The 17923-nt window shown below is 38.3% G+C and overlaps 1 protein-coding gene across 2 annotated transcripts in view; it reads right to left on the bottom strand.

The window, feature by feature from the left end:
- The window catches only part of LOC125250480 (ephrin type-B receptor 1-B), a 300085-nt gene extending 284114 nt beyond the window's left edge, over positions 1–15971 (bottom strand). For both annotated transcript variants that reach the window (XM_048163076.1, XM_048163078.1), the window contains exon 1: positions 15694–15971. In XM_048163076.1, the coding sequence (XP_048019033.1) occupies positions 15694–15763 (70 nt within the window). In that variant the 5' untranslated portion in view covers positions 15764–15971. The remainder of the gene's footprint in view (positions 1–15693) is intronic.
- Between the last annotated feature and the right edge of the window lie 1952 nt (positions 15972–17923).

Raw genomic sequence — 17923 nt, 5'->3', positions numbered from 1 at the left:
GCATTCTGATTTATTTGCACTGTTAGAGAGTTGCATTCTCATGCTAAACATGGACAAAGTTTCAAAACACAAGTTGGACGTATGACAGAGTATTTCTGTGCCAAACCCACTACTTCCAGTTTCGGTACAGGATTCGGAGAGAGTTTTTTTTTGTTGTTGTTGTTGTGTCCTATGACGTAAAAAGAGAGTGGAATTAATTGTATAGACACTTCTTCCTGATAAGTGTGTGCACATACATCACCCAGAGCAAGAGCCCATCAACTCGTTTCGTTAGGGATATAGAAGCCGAGTGATTTTTCAACAATGGCTGTGTCCCAATTCCGGGGCTGCACCCTTTGAAGGCTGCATACATCATCGAGGCAGTCTCATTTAAGAAAAATAACCGTTAGATTGCAACGTACAAAAGAAATTACGGTATTTCACACCTCACAATGAATATAAGTTAATTTTATTATGTTTTTTCAAATGTGACCTTCGGAGGATGCAGCCTTCGAAATGAGACGCAGCTCCTGTCACCGAAGGAGTGTGTTTTTGGTTGTGAGGGAAAGATTACCTTTTTCAGCTTCCCAAAGAACCCAGCGTTAAGGGAACAGAGGATGATGTTTGTTTGTTCCCGGGAATTCGGTGATGAATGCTTTGTAAACAAGTCCCAGTTCGGCGCTGGATTTGCAGATCGGGGGCGGTGACCAAAGCCTCATCAGATGTCTGTATTTTGTTGGCAATTGGCGCGCAAATGCATATAATGTAAACAACAAAAACGTTTTTGTTCACTTTTTATTTATAATGATGTCGCAGCTAGCATGCGATCTCTACGCAGAAGCTGTGCGCGCTCATGACTCTTTAGCTCCGCCCACAACACTGACGGCAGACACGCCTCCAGGATCTCAGCTTTTTTCAGAAAATCTTTTAAAAATATGATAAAACTAAAGACTTTTTGGAAATATGAAGGATGCATTGTTACTCTATATGTACTCAAGATTAACATGAGATTGGCAGAAACTGTGTGTGATACCCCCCTTTAAAGGGCACCTATTATGCCCCTTTTTACAAGATGTAATATTGGTCTTGGGTGTCCCCAGAATGTATTTGTGAAGTTTCAGCACAAAATACCCCACAGTTAATTTATTATAACCATTTGAAAATGTCATTTTTGGGGCCTGTTTTAAAAAGAGCTGTTTTGGTGTGTACCACCTTAAATATAAATGAGCTGCATATCCCCGCCCTGCCTTTGGATGAGGGCGTAACTTGCATACCTATGGCAATAAACAGAGGGTAGAAGCAGAATGGCTGAGAGTGAGAGACCCGCTGTTTTGTATGGCATTCAGCCGTACATGTTTGAACCGGAATCAGACCCAGATGATGAAGAGACTCCGGCAGAAGAAACACAATTGAGAATGGAGCAGGACGTCTCTGAATGGTTATTTGATACATTTATGTACTTATAGAGTTTTAATCGCGTCCCCTTTGCAATTATGGATGTGCAACACACACACACACACACACTGTGATAACGTTCGCGCAATTTTTTGAAACTACAAACACAAATGTGATAACGTTTGCTAAGTAAACATACACAGTTTTTAATACAATATCTTTAAAAAATATATATATACGTGTGGATACACACTATACAAACAAGGTTTAAATTATATACACAGACATTCTACGACGACGACAACAACTTTAGACGCATTTGTTATTGAATTGGCTGACATCGACTGAAATGACTATTTGCTCAAAAAACATTAAATACACTTACTTCTTCTGGAGATGACGTTGGATCGCGAACAGTAGGCAACGATCCACACTTGAGGATTAACTTTGAAGCAAGACCTGCTTTGAATTGACCCTCGTTCTCAAAACAGTCAGTCAAAAAATGATTCGCGCAAACATAAACGTATTTTGGAATTTTGAATGGCGCCTTTCCTTTGTAAATAAAATCCATCCACTGCGTTTTCAGTGGCTCTGATGTCGGAAGTAAGTGAAAACTACTATGTTCATTATTACATCCCACAACAGAACACTTATGTTTCTTAGGAGACATTACTGGCTGTCGTTGAAACAATGGAGGATGGGTCTATGCCAAAACCAGATTGTCAATCAAACCACGTGGGTGGGGCTTAGCGCAATTCTACGTCACAGTGAGAGCAATCTTAGAACAGGGCGTTCTGAGACAGTGCTTATGAATTATTGAGATTGTAAAAAAACCACTGGGTGGATTTTTCTCATTCTAGGGTGGTTTTGCTCACACACTGCCAACACACATTTATGGTCAAACACCATGTAAAAGTGAATTTTGCATAATAGGTGCCCTTTAAGACCTGCCGCTGCTGCACATGACACGGATCTCACACGTGTCTTGATTTCTCACAACTCCTTACGGTAATTTAAGACTTTATTTAACTCATTTAAGAGTGCTGTTATGAGAATACTAAACAAAACGTACATTTTGGCATAATTGTGAGCATTATTATTCATTCTCTTTTGTCTTGTCACGCTTGAATGGTTCAAAAGCATTTGCCATGAATAAGAGCGTGATCATATAATGTAACGCTAGCCAAAGGATGACAGAAAAAATGAAAAATGGATGCTGCGTTAATTGTGTCAAATATTTTTAATGCATTTAACTGGGAAAAATTAATTGCATGTGTTAATATGTTAAATTGACAGCACTAATATATATATATATATATATATATATATATATATATATATATATATATATATATATATATATATATAATTAATCAGCATTTATTTTTAAAAAGCAAATATCTTTTATCTTTCTTTTTTTTTTAAGTTAGGAGACCAACTAGAAGAATGTCTTTTCATTAAATATATTTTAAAATCCTGCTACATTTCAAAGAATTAAAAAAAAAACAACAACTTTAAAATCTTTAAAATCATCCATCCATCCTACATACATTCCCGTCAGTGAGTTCGTAATCAAAAAAGCTCATGCAGGCAATAGAATCAAGGTGTTGGACGACCACATGGGCAAAAGCCGCTAATTAATCTGCTATAATGATGAGGCAGCAGCCGCTCTGGCTGGAAGCCATGCTCACCCCTATAGCACACCACCAATCTGGCAACCTGCTGTAATTAGGGCCAAGTTGCCTATTTCCCATCACCCTGCATGCTTAGAAATCAATACTTAATTACCTCCAAGCCCTCCCTTTTCAGAAACGCGCACACACACACACACACACACACACACTGGCCGGAACAGAAACTCAAACGTATACGGGAAGCTACTAACACAAAAACACATACAGAAGAACAAAGCTGCCCCTCAACCATCCATTTGAACGTTTACGATCTTTTTGCCTCATTTTCTTTTTCTTCCACCTCTTTCATCCTTTCCTGCATGGCCGTTTTTTTTTTTTTTTTTTTTTCCTGCCTAAGCTGGAGATTACATTTATGGCAAGAGCACAGTGAAATATGGGTTTGTGATGATTCTGCATAGGCAAAGAGGTCATAACTCAGTCTTAATGAGAGAGCGAGAGAGCATAAGAAAGAAAAAGAGAGCAAGAGGAGGCCCAATCAACTGCACTGCCTCTGCATTGCCTCTTCACACAGCAGATATTACCCTGACTGCCACGGTAAAAATAACACCTGACAAACTGCTTTTTGATGAAATATTAATGATCTAATAACATTAGTCAGCCCTCCCGCTGACCCAAACCTTGATTTTCTGAGGTGAGCTGATTGCGTGTGGCGAGCAGTTTAAAATCAGTGATGTTGAGGCAGAAGCGTCGTGTTCAGTCACACGGTACTGGTGATGCGTGACGCAGCCGAGGGGGCGGAAGCTCCGAGCAGAAAACACAGCGTCCAGGTACTGCGTCACTTCTGTGACATTTTTTTTTGTTATTTTCTCTCTTTAAAGTGGAAGCACTATGGTTATGGTTAAAGGATTTGAATGAATCCTAAGAATGAATCCTTACTGATAATGAGACCTCAAATTGCTCAGCTTTTTGAAGAGAATTGCACTCTCTAAGCAATCAGACCAACAATTTTCACCTAGTGGACAATAAAAACGGCTGGAAAATCCCATAGACTCAAACTGAAGGAAGGAATCAAGCTATATTTAGAAACCTTGAGCTACTAGTACACATTTACATTTTGTCCAAAGCAACTTAAAAATGAGGAATACAAGCTATTAAAGGGATAGTTCACCCAAAAATGAAAATTTGATGTTTATCTGCTTACCCCCAGCCAATCCAAGATGTAGGTCTCTTTGTTTCTTCAGTAGAACACAAATGATGATTTTTAACTGCAACCGCTGCCGTCTGTCAGTGGTATAATGCAAGTCAGCGGGAACTTGGACTATAAGAGTAAATAAAACATGACAGACAAATCCAAATTAAACCCTGCGGCTCGTGACGACACATTGATGTCTTAAGACACGAAACGATCGGTTTGTGCGAGACACCGAACAGTATTTATATCATTTTTTACCTCTAATACACCACTATGTCCAACTGGGATTGTAGTTCTTTCCCTCACTAAAGCCGTTACATAGAGCTTTGTACCTTTGTTTTTTTGTTTGATTTTCAAATACTTCAAATACAAGTTTGTAAAGTTATGATTCACTTCGTAGCTGACTGGCATGGTTCATGGCTTATAACTCTTTAACTAAGATTTTTTTTTTAAATCCCTATGGGAAAAAAAACTTCTGGAACCAGCACCACTGAAAAAGGGGGCGTGAGCTAATGCACTCTATTGGCAACCACATACCAAAACCCTGGCAACCAAACACAACACCCTAGCAACCAGACACCAAAGCCCTGACTCTAGTATCATGGTGGCATGTAAATGCCAATTGATTTTCTTCAAAAAAGTCCTCTTTTTTTTTTTTTCATTGAATAAAAGAGGCCAGAAAATTAAGTTGCAAGCTGGCCTTAAACTTGCACTGTCTGCATGAGCTCTAAATATGTGTATAATGAACTGACTCAGGACTTGGATGACTTGGAAGACCGTCAACAAACTCAGAATGCAGCACCAAGTTACTGGTAATATTCTGGAACAAAAGCTTGTTTTTGCTTCACTCTTTCAATAACAACCAGAAAAAGAATATATTAACAGCTCAATGGCTGAAAAAGTTTCTGGGAGAGCGACTACGTGAGAACTCTAAAATCAACCCAGCAGTCCCTTCATCTCCCTCCGCCCCAGTGTTCCTGTGCCTCACGGACTAATCCAAGGGCTCAAGAGGTGAAATTAAACCATTATGGCAGAGCGCTGGAAGCAGCTTTCATTAAGAGAGTAATAAATGAGCTGCTTTGTTTCTCAGGCTCCTTAAACTCAAACCCGTCTTTCATACATCCAGATCTTTACAGCCCCTCCGTCTGCAACCCAAACACAGACATGGACTCAGGTTTCACCTCTGTTTGGAGAGGCGGAAGGGAGGGGGGGCAAATGAAAAGACGACAGGGGAAAAAAAGACCAACAAACTGAACAACTGCATCCATTTAACCGAGTATACAGCGGGAGAGGAAGACTGAACAGAACCAATTATTGGCTGCGCTCTGGGCAGGAAGCAGAACTCTCTGTTGCTGCCTGTGCTGCCTCAAGTTTTAATTAAAATGCCTCTTTCCTTAAAAAAAAATGACAGTGCAGGGAAAGAAAGAAGACAATGAGAAAAAACAGTCCCAGTCAAAACAGACCCCATGACGACAACAGGATTTGTGAGGTGCTGGAGGAAGTTTGGGAGTTTAAAGTAATAGTTTTCTCGAAAATTCAAATTCTGTCATCATTTACTCACCCTTACGGTGTCCCAAACCTCCATGCAGGGCACATTAATGATGGCTTCTCGCATTCTACAGCCATTCTTTGTCGTTATGCTAGTGTAAATATGCCACCGAGCTATGTACAGTACATTTACTCATTTTGCAGACACTTCTATCCAAAGCTCCAAAGCAACTTAAGATTGCAACAATGATTTATATGGAGGCAGAGTCATCCAAAGCAAACACCATCCAGCTGATTTGTGATAGTCTTGAAGCATCAGTTAGAATAGGTTGAAAATCATAAACAAATCAGTAATGTTTTGCACCATATGGCGTCATCTCCCAGAAAAACTGTTTATGAAGTTTAGAGCCGCCACTGCAAAATCTCCAGCTAGTAATGTCATACATATACACACACTACCATTCAAAGGTTTGGAGTCAGTAAGGGTTTGTTTTTGTTTTTTGTTTTTTTGTTGTTTTTTATAGATAATACTTTTATTTAGCAAGGACCCTTTAAATAAATCAAAAATTACACTAATGACAAAAATTAAAATCTTAATGATAAAAAAATCTAATGAATGCAATTATTTTGAACTTTCTATTCATCAATGAATAGAACAGTTTTTTATGGAAGCTTGTTTCTGCCACTAAATTATTTTTTTTTTTTTCACAATTCTGACTTTTCTGCTTGCAATTGCGAGTTATAAAGTCAGAATTGCGAGATATCAAGTGGCAATTCTGACTTTTTTTCTTGCAATTGCGAGTTATCACGCAATTCTGACTTTATATCTCACAATTCTGACTTTTTTCTGCATGATATAAACTCGCAGTTGAGCCTTATAAAGTCAGAATTGCGAGACTTTTTTTTTTACATTCTGACTTTATAACTTGCAATTGCATGTTATAAAGTCAGTATTTCAGTATATCAATTGTGAGAGTTTGCAAGTTTATATAATTTTTGTTGTTGTTGTTGTTGTTGTCATTTTTGGATCTTGACAGCATCCACGCCCCTTCACGTTCACTGTACGGAAAATAACTGAACATTCAAAAACTCTCCTTTGTGTTTCACAGAAGAAAGAAACCCACACAAGAGTGGGGGAAGAGCTTTATTTTTTGGGGTGAACTATCCCTTTAAGTAGGCCTGAAGCTTGGCCTTAACAACCTTTGGAAACATACCACAATAATCAATTCACCCTGCCACAATCTCCTCTCCGGACACACTGGGGAGGATCCCATATCTGCTGACGAGGCCACTTACCCAATGCGCCATTTGACCAGTCTCACACAGAGAAAAAGAAAAGGAAAAAAAAATGGTGTTCTAGCTCTTTCTGCTGATTGCACTAACATATATTCACTCTGCCCCCAACCAGGTGACTTTTAAATCATCCGATAAAATGTTTTTTAGAGGGTGGGGGTGGTATTGTGTGACGCAGAGCCATAAATCCAAATAGACAGCACAGCACCTTCAGAGGGGACGGATTTTTATGGCTTTTTTAAACTCTAAACTCGTGGTTCAATGCGACAAAGAGTTGCACTGCTTTCCAGCTGTTTAGCCTAACTTCTTGATGAATAACCTGATAATTGATACAAGACGATTATCTCCTAAGAACACAAACAAGTCAATTATTGCATTAGAAAACATTATCAAACCAAATAGAATATGTTCTCATAACCGACTTAATTCCTCTTAGACATTTTTGCAGTTACCTTTAATCAGCTGGTCCGAATGTGATTTTTAGGGACATTTGCCATTCATCTCAGTTCTAAATGTGTACAAACACATGCCCGTTTGGTTTAACGAGGCAATTTCAGACCTCATTTGCCAATCTAGTGATGCTGAAAAAGCCACAGACCATGAAGTGAGACAGGAAAATCAGAACCCATAAAAGACATGAAACCAACAGGGCTTTGAGGTCTGCCGGTCCTACCGTGATGCCACACACCAACACACAAACACACACCCCATCGACCATCTGGCTGCCGTGTCTGGAGAGTACAGGGATCTCGGAGGACTGAAGATGGTCTCGCTGAGCTGCATCACCCAGATGCCCTGAAGCAATTTATCAGGGTCCAAAACTGCAGCAGGGAGAGTGTGTGAGCACAGATACATAGATCGAAACACCTGGATACTTCAATCTGATTTATGACAACCCAAACTACCCTGTTAGCTGGTCACCAGTATATGCTGTGTTTTGGATGCTGATGTAACCACCACACTTCTTAACCAACAAAAATTCTTAACCAGCTTCATAGTAATGCTGATACAAAAGCTGGCACTATAATAGAGCTGTCATGATATTGTGGCCAAAAGAATTCACAATAATGATATTATCGCGATATCTGAAGTTTGAAAAAACAAATACATTCTATCCGTTAAATTCATCTTTAAAAAAAAAAAAGCTGAATCATACATTTATACAGACTGCACATGATATATAAAATGAGTCATATTTACAAAAACAATTCATCGCATCTTTGAGTTTCATTTCTGAAGCATCATACATTACAGAACTGCATTCTCTTGAATAAATGATTCAATGACAAGCTAATGAAATAATGTAAACGATACAGTCGTTATTTGAAGCGCCATTTTCAAAAGGTGATAACTATTTTCATCGCTACTGTAGACATCAGTGTTCATATTTGAACTATAAACTTACTTCTATGATAATTTGAACTATTGTATCACAGAAATAACAACACTACACAGCAAAATCTCCAGAGTTAAATCAACTCTGCTCAGAGTACATATGGTCCCTCTCTAAATAGTGTTAAAATAACAGCAGAGTTAAAGTTAATGAGATAATTAATTAATTGATGATTGTGCATTAGTGATGAACACCTGCTGTTAACAAGCAGAACAACTGACTTCAATCACAACCTTATTAACTGCTTAATTATCTCAATAACTTTAACTCTGCTTCAGTGTTATTTTAACACTATTTAGAGAGGAACCATATGTACTCTGAGCAGAGTTGATTTAACTCTGGGGATTTTACTGTGTATGAAGTTGAATAACTGCTCTCTCTGGATCAGCGGCAGTGCCAACACAGATTTGAACGTTGCGATATGATATTGTCTAATTTTGTCAACATTACATGTTATTTTGTTTAGTTGTCTCTTGTCTGTTCAGAATTGTGATCTCTATTTGAAAAAAGAAAAAAATCATAATTCTCAATTTATCCAGAATTGTGCAGCTCTACGCCACACTAGGCTGGAGAGTCAACCAGATAGCTACTGGCCCTTAATTATTTAAGATATTATTGTATGTGTTGTGCAGTATTAAGTTACATATCATCAATATCTAATTTTTTTTAGTTATCGTCAATACCAGTACTTTGCTACACCCCTATACAAAACCAGTATATATCAGTACCAAACAACTAACTTGCAAAAACCAACTTGGAACAATATTAATGCTATCTTCTTAACATCAAGCCAACACCAACCAGCCTGGACCAGCACTAACCAGAATAATCCAACCTGGACCAACATGAATCCTCAGCTAAACCAGCAATAAACAGCATAAAATATCCTGAACCTACATGAATCCTCAGCTAAACCAGCAATAAACAGCATAAACCATCCTGAACCTACATGAATTCTCAGCTAAACCAGCAATAAACAGCATAAACCAGCCTGAACCTACATGAATTCTTAGCTAAACCAGCAATAAACAGCATAAACCAGTCTGAACCTACACAAATTCTCAGCTAAACCAGCAATAAACAGCATAAAATATCCTGAATCTACATGAATCCTCAGCTAAACCAGCAATAAACAGCATAAACCATCCTGAACCTACATGAATTCTCAGCTAAACCAGCAATAAACAGCATAAACCAGCCTGAACCTACATGAATTCTCAGCTAAACCAGCAATAAACAGCATAAAATATCCTGAACCTACATGAATCCTCAGCTAAACCAGCAGTAAACAGCATAAACCATCCTGAACCTACATGAATTCTCAGCTAAACCAGCAATAAACAGCATAAACCAGCCTGAACCTACATGAATTCTTAGCTAAACCAGCAATAAACAGCATAAACCAGTCTGAACCTACACAAATTCTCAGCTAAACCAGCAATAAACAGCATGAACCAGCCTGAACCTACATGAATCCTCAGCTAAACCAGCAATAAACAGCATAAAATATCCTGAACCTACATGAATCCTCAGCTAAACCAGCAATAAACAGCATAAACCAGTCTGAACCTACACAAATTCTCAGTTAAACCAGCAATAAACAACATAAACCACCCTGAACCTACACAAATTCTCAGCTAAACCAGCAATAAACAGCATGAACCAGCCTGAACCTACATGAATTCTCAGATAAACTAGCAATAAATAGCATAAACCAGCCTGAACCTACATGAATTCTCAGATAAACTAGCAATAAATAGCATAAACCAGCCCTAAACGTGCAATATGTAAGATTTTTGCAGTAAAATATCCAAAAACCACTAGGCCAGTGTTATATATTTTGTTCACTTGAGTACTTACAAATGCTCTGCTTCATACTACAATTACGTTAATAATTGCAACCAATGAACATGATTTCTTCCCGAGTCCTATCCCTATTCTTTTGCACCGTCGTTGAGGTGAAGACCACGTCTCAAGATTCTGCACTCAAACTTGGTGTCATCAAGCTACGCCTTTGTTTTGAATAGGCCTCTAGCGACCTCTATCGGACAGAATTCTTACATACCGCACCTTTAACCTACATGAATTCTCAGCTAAACTAGCAAAAACAGCATGAACCAGCCTGAACCTATATGAATTCTCAGCTAAAAACGTTTGCTGCAAAACGTTTACTGGTGGTTCTGTGCTGGTTAATTAAGTCTATCCAACATGTAATTACCTAGATGAACACCAAACCAGCACTAACAAGTGTAATCCAACCTGGACCAACATGAACTCTCAGCTTAACTAGCAATAAACAGCATAAACCAGCCTGAATCTACATGAATTCTCAGCTAAAACCTTACACAAAACTTAATTAACCTCCACAGAACCATCACTATGCAACATGTAACTACCTAGATCAACACCAAACCAGCATTAACAAGTGTAATTCAACCTGGAACAACAGTAATTGTAAGTTAAAACTGCCTAGAACACTGACCAGCATAATTCTACCTAGAACAAAAGAATTCTACAGATAAACCAGCCTAGATCAGCACTAACTAGTACAGGGTCTCAGTAGCAAACAAGCACTAACAACATAAACCAACCTAAACCAACATGAATATAAGCTGGTCGTTTCAGCAGGGTATGCAAACTAAGCAGTGTGCTTCAATCCACCCAAATCTATATTTTTGGACATTTCACTGCTGGAGCTGTCAGCATTAGAAAAGTTGCTCAATTTGAAAGTCAAATGACAGTCAACACACACACTTACGTAATGAAAAGCAAACATCTGTATTTCATTTAAAAATCATCAAGTCAGCACATCCATAAAGCCACGGTGGCCCATTGACCCTTACATTAATATTTAATAGATATTTAAGTCTGTACCTCCAGTCTTTTTGAGAAGAATTTCGAGAAGAGGAAAAAAAACCTCTTATCTCTTTCCATCACCTTTCTGAGCAAGCATTCATTTAGAGAGAGATGAGCGATCTCATTTGCAGGTGCATTAGTGTTTTTCGCTTGCTGCTCTCTGAGCCTCAGACGCTGCTGACAGCGATATGGAAGATAGAGGAAACATGAAAATGTCCTTTAACCCCTCGGTGCACAGAGATGACTCAGTCTTTTAATGATGAAGAGGTTTATAATCAGCCGTACAAGAACAACTTCTCTCCCCTTGAGCATCTGTGTGTGTGTGTGTGTGTGTGTGTGTGTGTGTGCACAGCGAAGTATTGTTGCTTTTCCTTTAACCACACAGCTATCTGAAATACTTTATTCTTATTGGTCAATGGCAGCATTCTGAGGTCAAATGTATTTGCATAATGACTACTAAACTGAATTGTCTCTATAATTATGAACCAAATCAATATTTCATGCAAATTAACGTGCTAATTTAGAAAGTAGCAGAGTAATAAGAGGGATATTATTACAGTCAGCTGGTCAGATAGATAGATAGATAGAGAAAGAGAGAGAGAGAGAGAGCATGGTCATCCTAAATCTCAGCCAGCCTGGTACAGCAAGAGAGGGATAAGATGAATTTGCATGCCATGGACAAGTAGAAAAAAATAGAAAGGGAAATAGGAAAAGTGTGGTCAGCATCTGTAGCTCATTATTCACATCAGCTGCAGTAATTTCCAACACACAGACCTGTCCACCCTTAAATAAATTATGGGCACATTGTGTGCATTTAGTCGACTACATGATAGAGATTGATTGGAGAGAAAACATGAATAAATCTTCACAGACAAAAAAACAGATGAATGTCTGCATGGATGGAGGGCTGTCGATAGATTTAAATATTTCAATGCAATTAATCAAACAATCAATCAAATTATTTTTTATTTATATATATATATATATATATATATATATATATATATATATATATATATAAAATGTATTTTTTTTCATATATATATATATATATATATATATATACACACACACACACACACACACACACATATATACATATATATATATCTTGCAACTAAATAATCATTTACTGACTTGGATTTGAGGTCAACTGAGTACAACGGTGGCAGTGCTATCTCCCTGCAGCGAGTGTGGATAAACTCCACTGGATTCCTTTGTCTCTGACAGAACAACGGTGTCGAGCGGGACATTGGCTCAGTCCGAGGTGAAGTCATTTGATAAAAGAACTCTGACTGCAGCAGTAACGGAGGACAGAACGAGTGACTTCAGATAAGGCTTGTTTATTTGGCCCAGTGATGTGGGAACAAGGACTTCATAGATGCACTTACTGGCATGACCACACTCTCAAGACCTCTTTAAATGGTGAAGGCTTGACCGAGGGTTTGGATGTCTGTCTGTGTGTGTGTGTGTGTGTGTGTGTGTGTGTGTGTGTGTGTGTGTGTGTGTGTCTGTGTTAGGAGGATAAAGTGCTTTCTATAACCTATTTGATGCTTCCACCAAGAGAAAAAAAATGTCAAAACGACAGCCCAATCGAAACAGCACTTAAAATCCTGACTGAGCCCTTAAATCCTCCCAGACGAACATGAACAGCAAACAGATACAAGAAAGCACTCGAGTAAAGATCATCATGGCCTTCTTTAAAATAAAGCTGATAACCTGCATCATTTTCTAATCAACTCAACTGAAAATGTAAACATGTAGTCTACACATCATCTATAAAGTCATCCTGAATCACAACCCACTTTACTATTGTAATGTGAACATAACGTAAACCAGATTCTATTAGGAGCCGATTGGATTGCAAAAAAGTTTGCTTTTTGTATCAAAACTGCCAGATGTTTGGAGGTGAGGGGTAAAAACGAGTATTTGGTGATGTCAAATGAAAAGTTGTTTCAGTTTTCACATTCTGATTAAAGATTAAGAAGCAAATAATGTGCGCAGATGATTTATGAATGATAATAAGACCTAAAACAAGAAAATCACGGGGGTCAGTTTTGATTTCATATTGACTAAATAAAGACCAGAACAAAAGTTGCAAAGACTGTTTATTAATGTACTTGGCTAACAGGATAATAATAAATAATAATAGTACATAAAATATATATTTTTTATATTTATTTATTTATTTATTTATTTAAGGGTATCACCTTCTAACATTGCATGTTCGCATTCATAATTCATCAGATTTATGGCGTTATTAGGCACTTCTGGTGAACTGCGCTTACTGACGCATGGAAACGTGTCAAAACGGAGTCACTCCACTTTCCACTAACCCAGATGGTCCCCCAGACCCTCATCTTCCTCGCTCGCTCGCTCACACACACACACACATACACACTTTTGCTTTTTTGTCTCCCTCCCCCATCTCTTTCATCCACTCTCTCGCCTTCCGAAGCGCACATGGCTTTGACACATTGTTTGTGGTCAACGGGCTGGTTTGGCAATTAGTAGCCATAATCTGATCTGACTGATATAGGCTCAAGGAGAGGCTAATACACACAAATCTACCACAGCAAACACACTTTAAACCACAAAGGCCAATTGCCTTTCAATTAGCCATTATAAGAAGGGATCACTAACCCAGTTCTCTCCATCTGCCGCCTTCAGACACACTTCAATCTGAATGTGTGTGGGGGGGGGACTCTCCTAAATGAATTTCAGCAACACTTTTGTCTGTTCTGAATGTCTGAAAACTAAATCAGACACATTAGAGCTTGCGCAGACATCATTTAGTGCCTACCGTCTGTGTTAAATCAGAGAGCGTTTTGGTTTGTGATGCAAAAAAAAGCATTCACACTTAGGATAAGCGAGTTACCGAGGGTTGAAAATAAAACTGTGTGTGAACTGTGAAATATACACAGACTTACGCAATACCTGTACGAGTGTTTTCAGACAGAAGGACAGGCAAACAGGTTGTGTGATGGATGGAATTGGAGAGGCAGTGGAGATGGAAACAAATAGAGAATCCCTTCATGTTGGCTGTGTGTTCATTACTGATCTGGAGACCAATCTCACGACACACACACACACACACACACACACACACACACACAGCATGCCGAACTGAACGTCTGATTTCTGGCGTGGCTGCAACAACCAGTCAACCACCATCTGTCAAATGCCAGACAAGGAGGGAGATTTTTTTTTTCCTCTCTCCATTTCATTTTTGCTGTGTTTCTGCTTGATTTTCAGAATAAATCATTGACGTGACCTGAATACAACACATTTCTGATCTTCATCTGTGGTTTGTATTCACACAATTTAAATGTTCCTGAACAGGACACGGATTATTACTCATCCAATACGGGTTTGCCAATTAAATAGATCATTTCTTTTCTAGGTGAACTATGTCATTATTTATTCACCCTCATGTCATTCCAAACCTGTTTGGCTTTCTTTCTTCAGTGGAACACAAAAGGAGACGTTAGGCAGAATGACAGTCGCCATCCACTTTTGTTTTATAGAAGGAAGATGCAGTGAAAGTGCATGGTGACTGAGTCTCTAACATTCTTCTTAACATTTAATTTTGTGTTCCATAGAAGGAAGCAAGGTTTTTGACCATGTAAATAGAGTAAATGGGTGAACCATCCTGTTTCTTGCTTTTTAAATGTATCTAAGAGTAAATTACATTATAAAAAGTTAATTTTTACTGCCCAAAATCACACCGAACTAAATGATACCATCAGTCAGTCTCCGAAAATATTGTTTTCCCCTTAAAGAAATCACTTAAATAGCTAAGATTTAAAAAAAAAAAAAAAAAAAAAAAAAAAAAGAAGAAGAAGAACATTAAAATGACATGCCTTTCAGATCATACTGCACAGAGCATCTTCAGTGAACGTCTTAAGGTTACCAAGTATCCTTTACCCACATATAAATGCTGTTATTGTGTAGCTGGAAGACCATTTTGAACCAGCAACAAACCAGCTTAAGGTGAGCAAGCTCGTTTCTCTGGTCCTAACTGAACATTAGCAAGTCCAAGATGGTCATTAACTAGGTTTTAGCTGGTCCAGTCTAGAAGAACATTTTGGACCAGCAACATACTAGCGTCACACCAGGTTAAGACACAATGACCTGCTATAAAACAGCTACTATGTTCTTTACCACAGTTACCATGTTAAAATCCAGCAGGGTTTAAGTAATCCAACCAGTTTAAGTCCTCTCATTCATTCCGCAACATTCAGCACCACGACCATCCCGCGTCTGTGGAACCGCCACAGAAACTCCTTCCCAACTCCGTTGGATGCCATAAAGATCTTTTTCCATACTCAACTTAGTCCTCACGAATAAATTCCAGCGCAATTTCCCGCTACGAGACATTTACCTGTCAAACCTGAAGCGCGCAGCGAGCGTAACACACTCAACGGAGCGCGTCAAATAGAGACAAACATCCTCATATTTACCTTCCATCGCGAAAACAGCCGTTACAGCACACAAAGTCGTTATTAATCCCACAGTCATGGTAAAATGCATTGGCCGCTGCCGCGGTGTCCCCTTGATTTTGGAAAACCGGACGGCGTGGCGTGCGCGTAAAATCCGTCACTTGTCACGAAGGGAGATATTCCAGCGAGCGGCGTGGAGTCACATCGCAGGCAGTAGTAAAAGAGTGAGTGGATGCTGCCACGGACGCGGAGCGCAGAGATGAGAGCTTGGGAGAGACGGACCCCCCCGAAACCCCCTTTAAAACGTATTGACCAATCAGAGACTGCAAACCGAAAACCACCAACCAATCACAGACATTCTCTCCTTACAGCATGCATTGTTATTCAAAACAAAAACTTTTCAGTGTTTCTCTATAAGGTGAAATTCGTCTTCGGTTGGAAGGGAAATAGCGAACCCAGGTGGCCAAAAACGGAACTTCAAAGTTCAGATTCAAAGCCCACGGCGAAAAAAAACACTTCTCTCAAGTGCTTTTTTTTTTTAATTTAGTTGTCCTTTGGTGCAACCTAAATCTCAAAAGATTATTAAATGAGATGCTTTTCTAAATCAGTCTACACAATGTTGTGTTTTGACTTGAGCATGAAACTGAGAAGGGTGACAACATAAAACAGTTTTTATTTGAAGCAATATATAAAAGCAATACTAACCATTTAATACATTACACATAATACAATATATATATATATATATATATATATATATATATATATATATATATATATATGTCGCTACCATGAACTTTTCTATAAAGTTCTACAGATCCATACAGATAACTATGTGTATGTTGCTACTGTTATAATGGCCATTATAACAAATTTAAAAATGTTCATAAACCTATTAATTTTTACTGATCATAATTCATGGCTACATTTAGAGCAAGAATAGAGCATGTGGCCCTGGAACATAATTCAGGTCTAAACAGGTGAAAAGCATTTGTCTAAAGACAGATTTGGCCCTGGTTTTTGCCTCTTCTCTTATGATGACTGATCGCTTTAGAATAAGCATTTGACATGAAACTTTATAAAAATGACACGGTCTGGGTTGCTCTTGCAACAGGTCTTGTCAGGAGAAATAAATCAAATAGTTCCTTGTCTCTCTAATCATCTGGGCACGCTGTAGTAGTAAATGATTTGAAAGCAATAGAAGTAGTAGGCCTGACATAAAACACAACGTCTTTCATCATTCTGCAAGACTCGAGCCTAAAGGTAGACAGCAATTACGACTGAAGTAATCTGCAAAGTGAAAGTGGTGTTCAAGTAGCCGGATGATTGGAAAAGAGATAGAGAGCGAGTCAGAGACCGTACAGTTGATAAACTTAAGGGGAGGTACTACAGGTGAGCACATTCTCGCCTCTCGCCTTTCCTGAAGCCTTAATGGGATTTAAAAAAAACTTTGAAGCAAATAAAAACAAGATTGTAACTTCGCCTATTTAAGTTTAAAATATATTATATATGAATAGTAGTATTACATTTGCATATTATGTAGGCCTAACAAAATTTGCATATTATCAAAATGATCTAGACCCAACAGAAAAAGTCACAATTCTTTTTTTTTCTTTTTTTTTTGTTCATCTTCTGTTTTACAGTTTTTTTTTCAATTGCTAACATACTTTTGTCCAATCTGTAGTCACATTTTCAAAACTCTAAACACATTTAGCAGAACATCCGTCTGTTGTGACCATACCATTAACACAATTCATGTCGTTTTCACACGAAATGCAGTCAATTAACACGTTTCTAAAATGCTTACATTTTCTTTTCATCAAGCTTAGCCCATACCAAAATCATGGATCTTTCTCATCTTATTTGCAAATGCTTAAACACAGCAAGTCAGAAATGAAGACCCAATGTTCCAATCTTTAAATATAGTATAAAATCTCTACTTTTGCAACAACAGCAGCTCAAAAGTATAGAAAACAACTAATAAGCATTTTTAATTAGCAGATCACTGAAATTTTGAGAAAGAGCAGATTCCAATCTCAGTTGGAGGCATAGTGAGTTACTGAAGTTATTTCCATTATATGGACACACAGTAAAATAGGACTCTTTGAATTGGATTTGTTCAGTGTGCATGCAGAACAACACAGAGGAGCAGAGAGAAAAAAAAAATGTCTTGGGTGAGGGAGAGAAATAGATGAAGGAGCAGAGTAGTTGGATCAGGACAAGGGAAAAGAAGAGGTATATGGGAGAGGAG

Source organism: Megalobrama amblycephala, linkage group LG17 (genome assembly GCF_018812025.1).
Source record: "Megalobrama amblycephala isolate DHTTF-2021 linkage group LG17, ASM1881202v1, whole genome shotgun sequence".
Taxonomy (NCBI): Eukaryota; Metazoa; Chordata; class Actinopteri; order Cypriniformes; family Xenocyprididae; genus Megalobrama; species Megalobrama amblycephala.
This window is presented reverse-complemented; position numbering and strand designations above follow the sequence as displayed.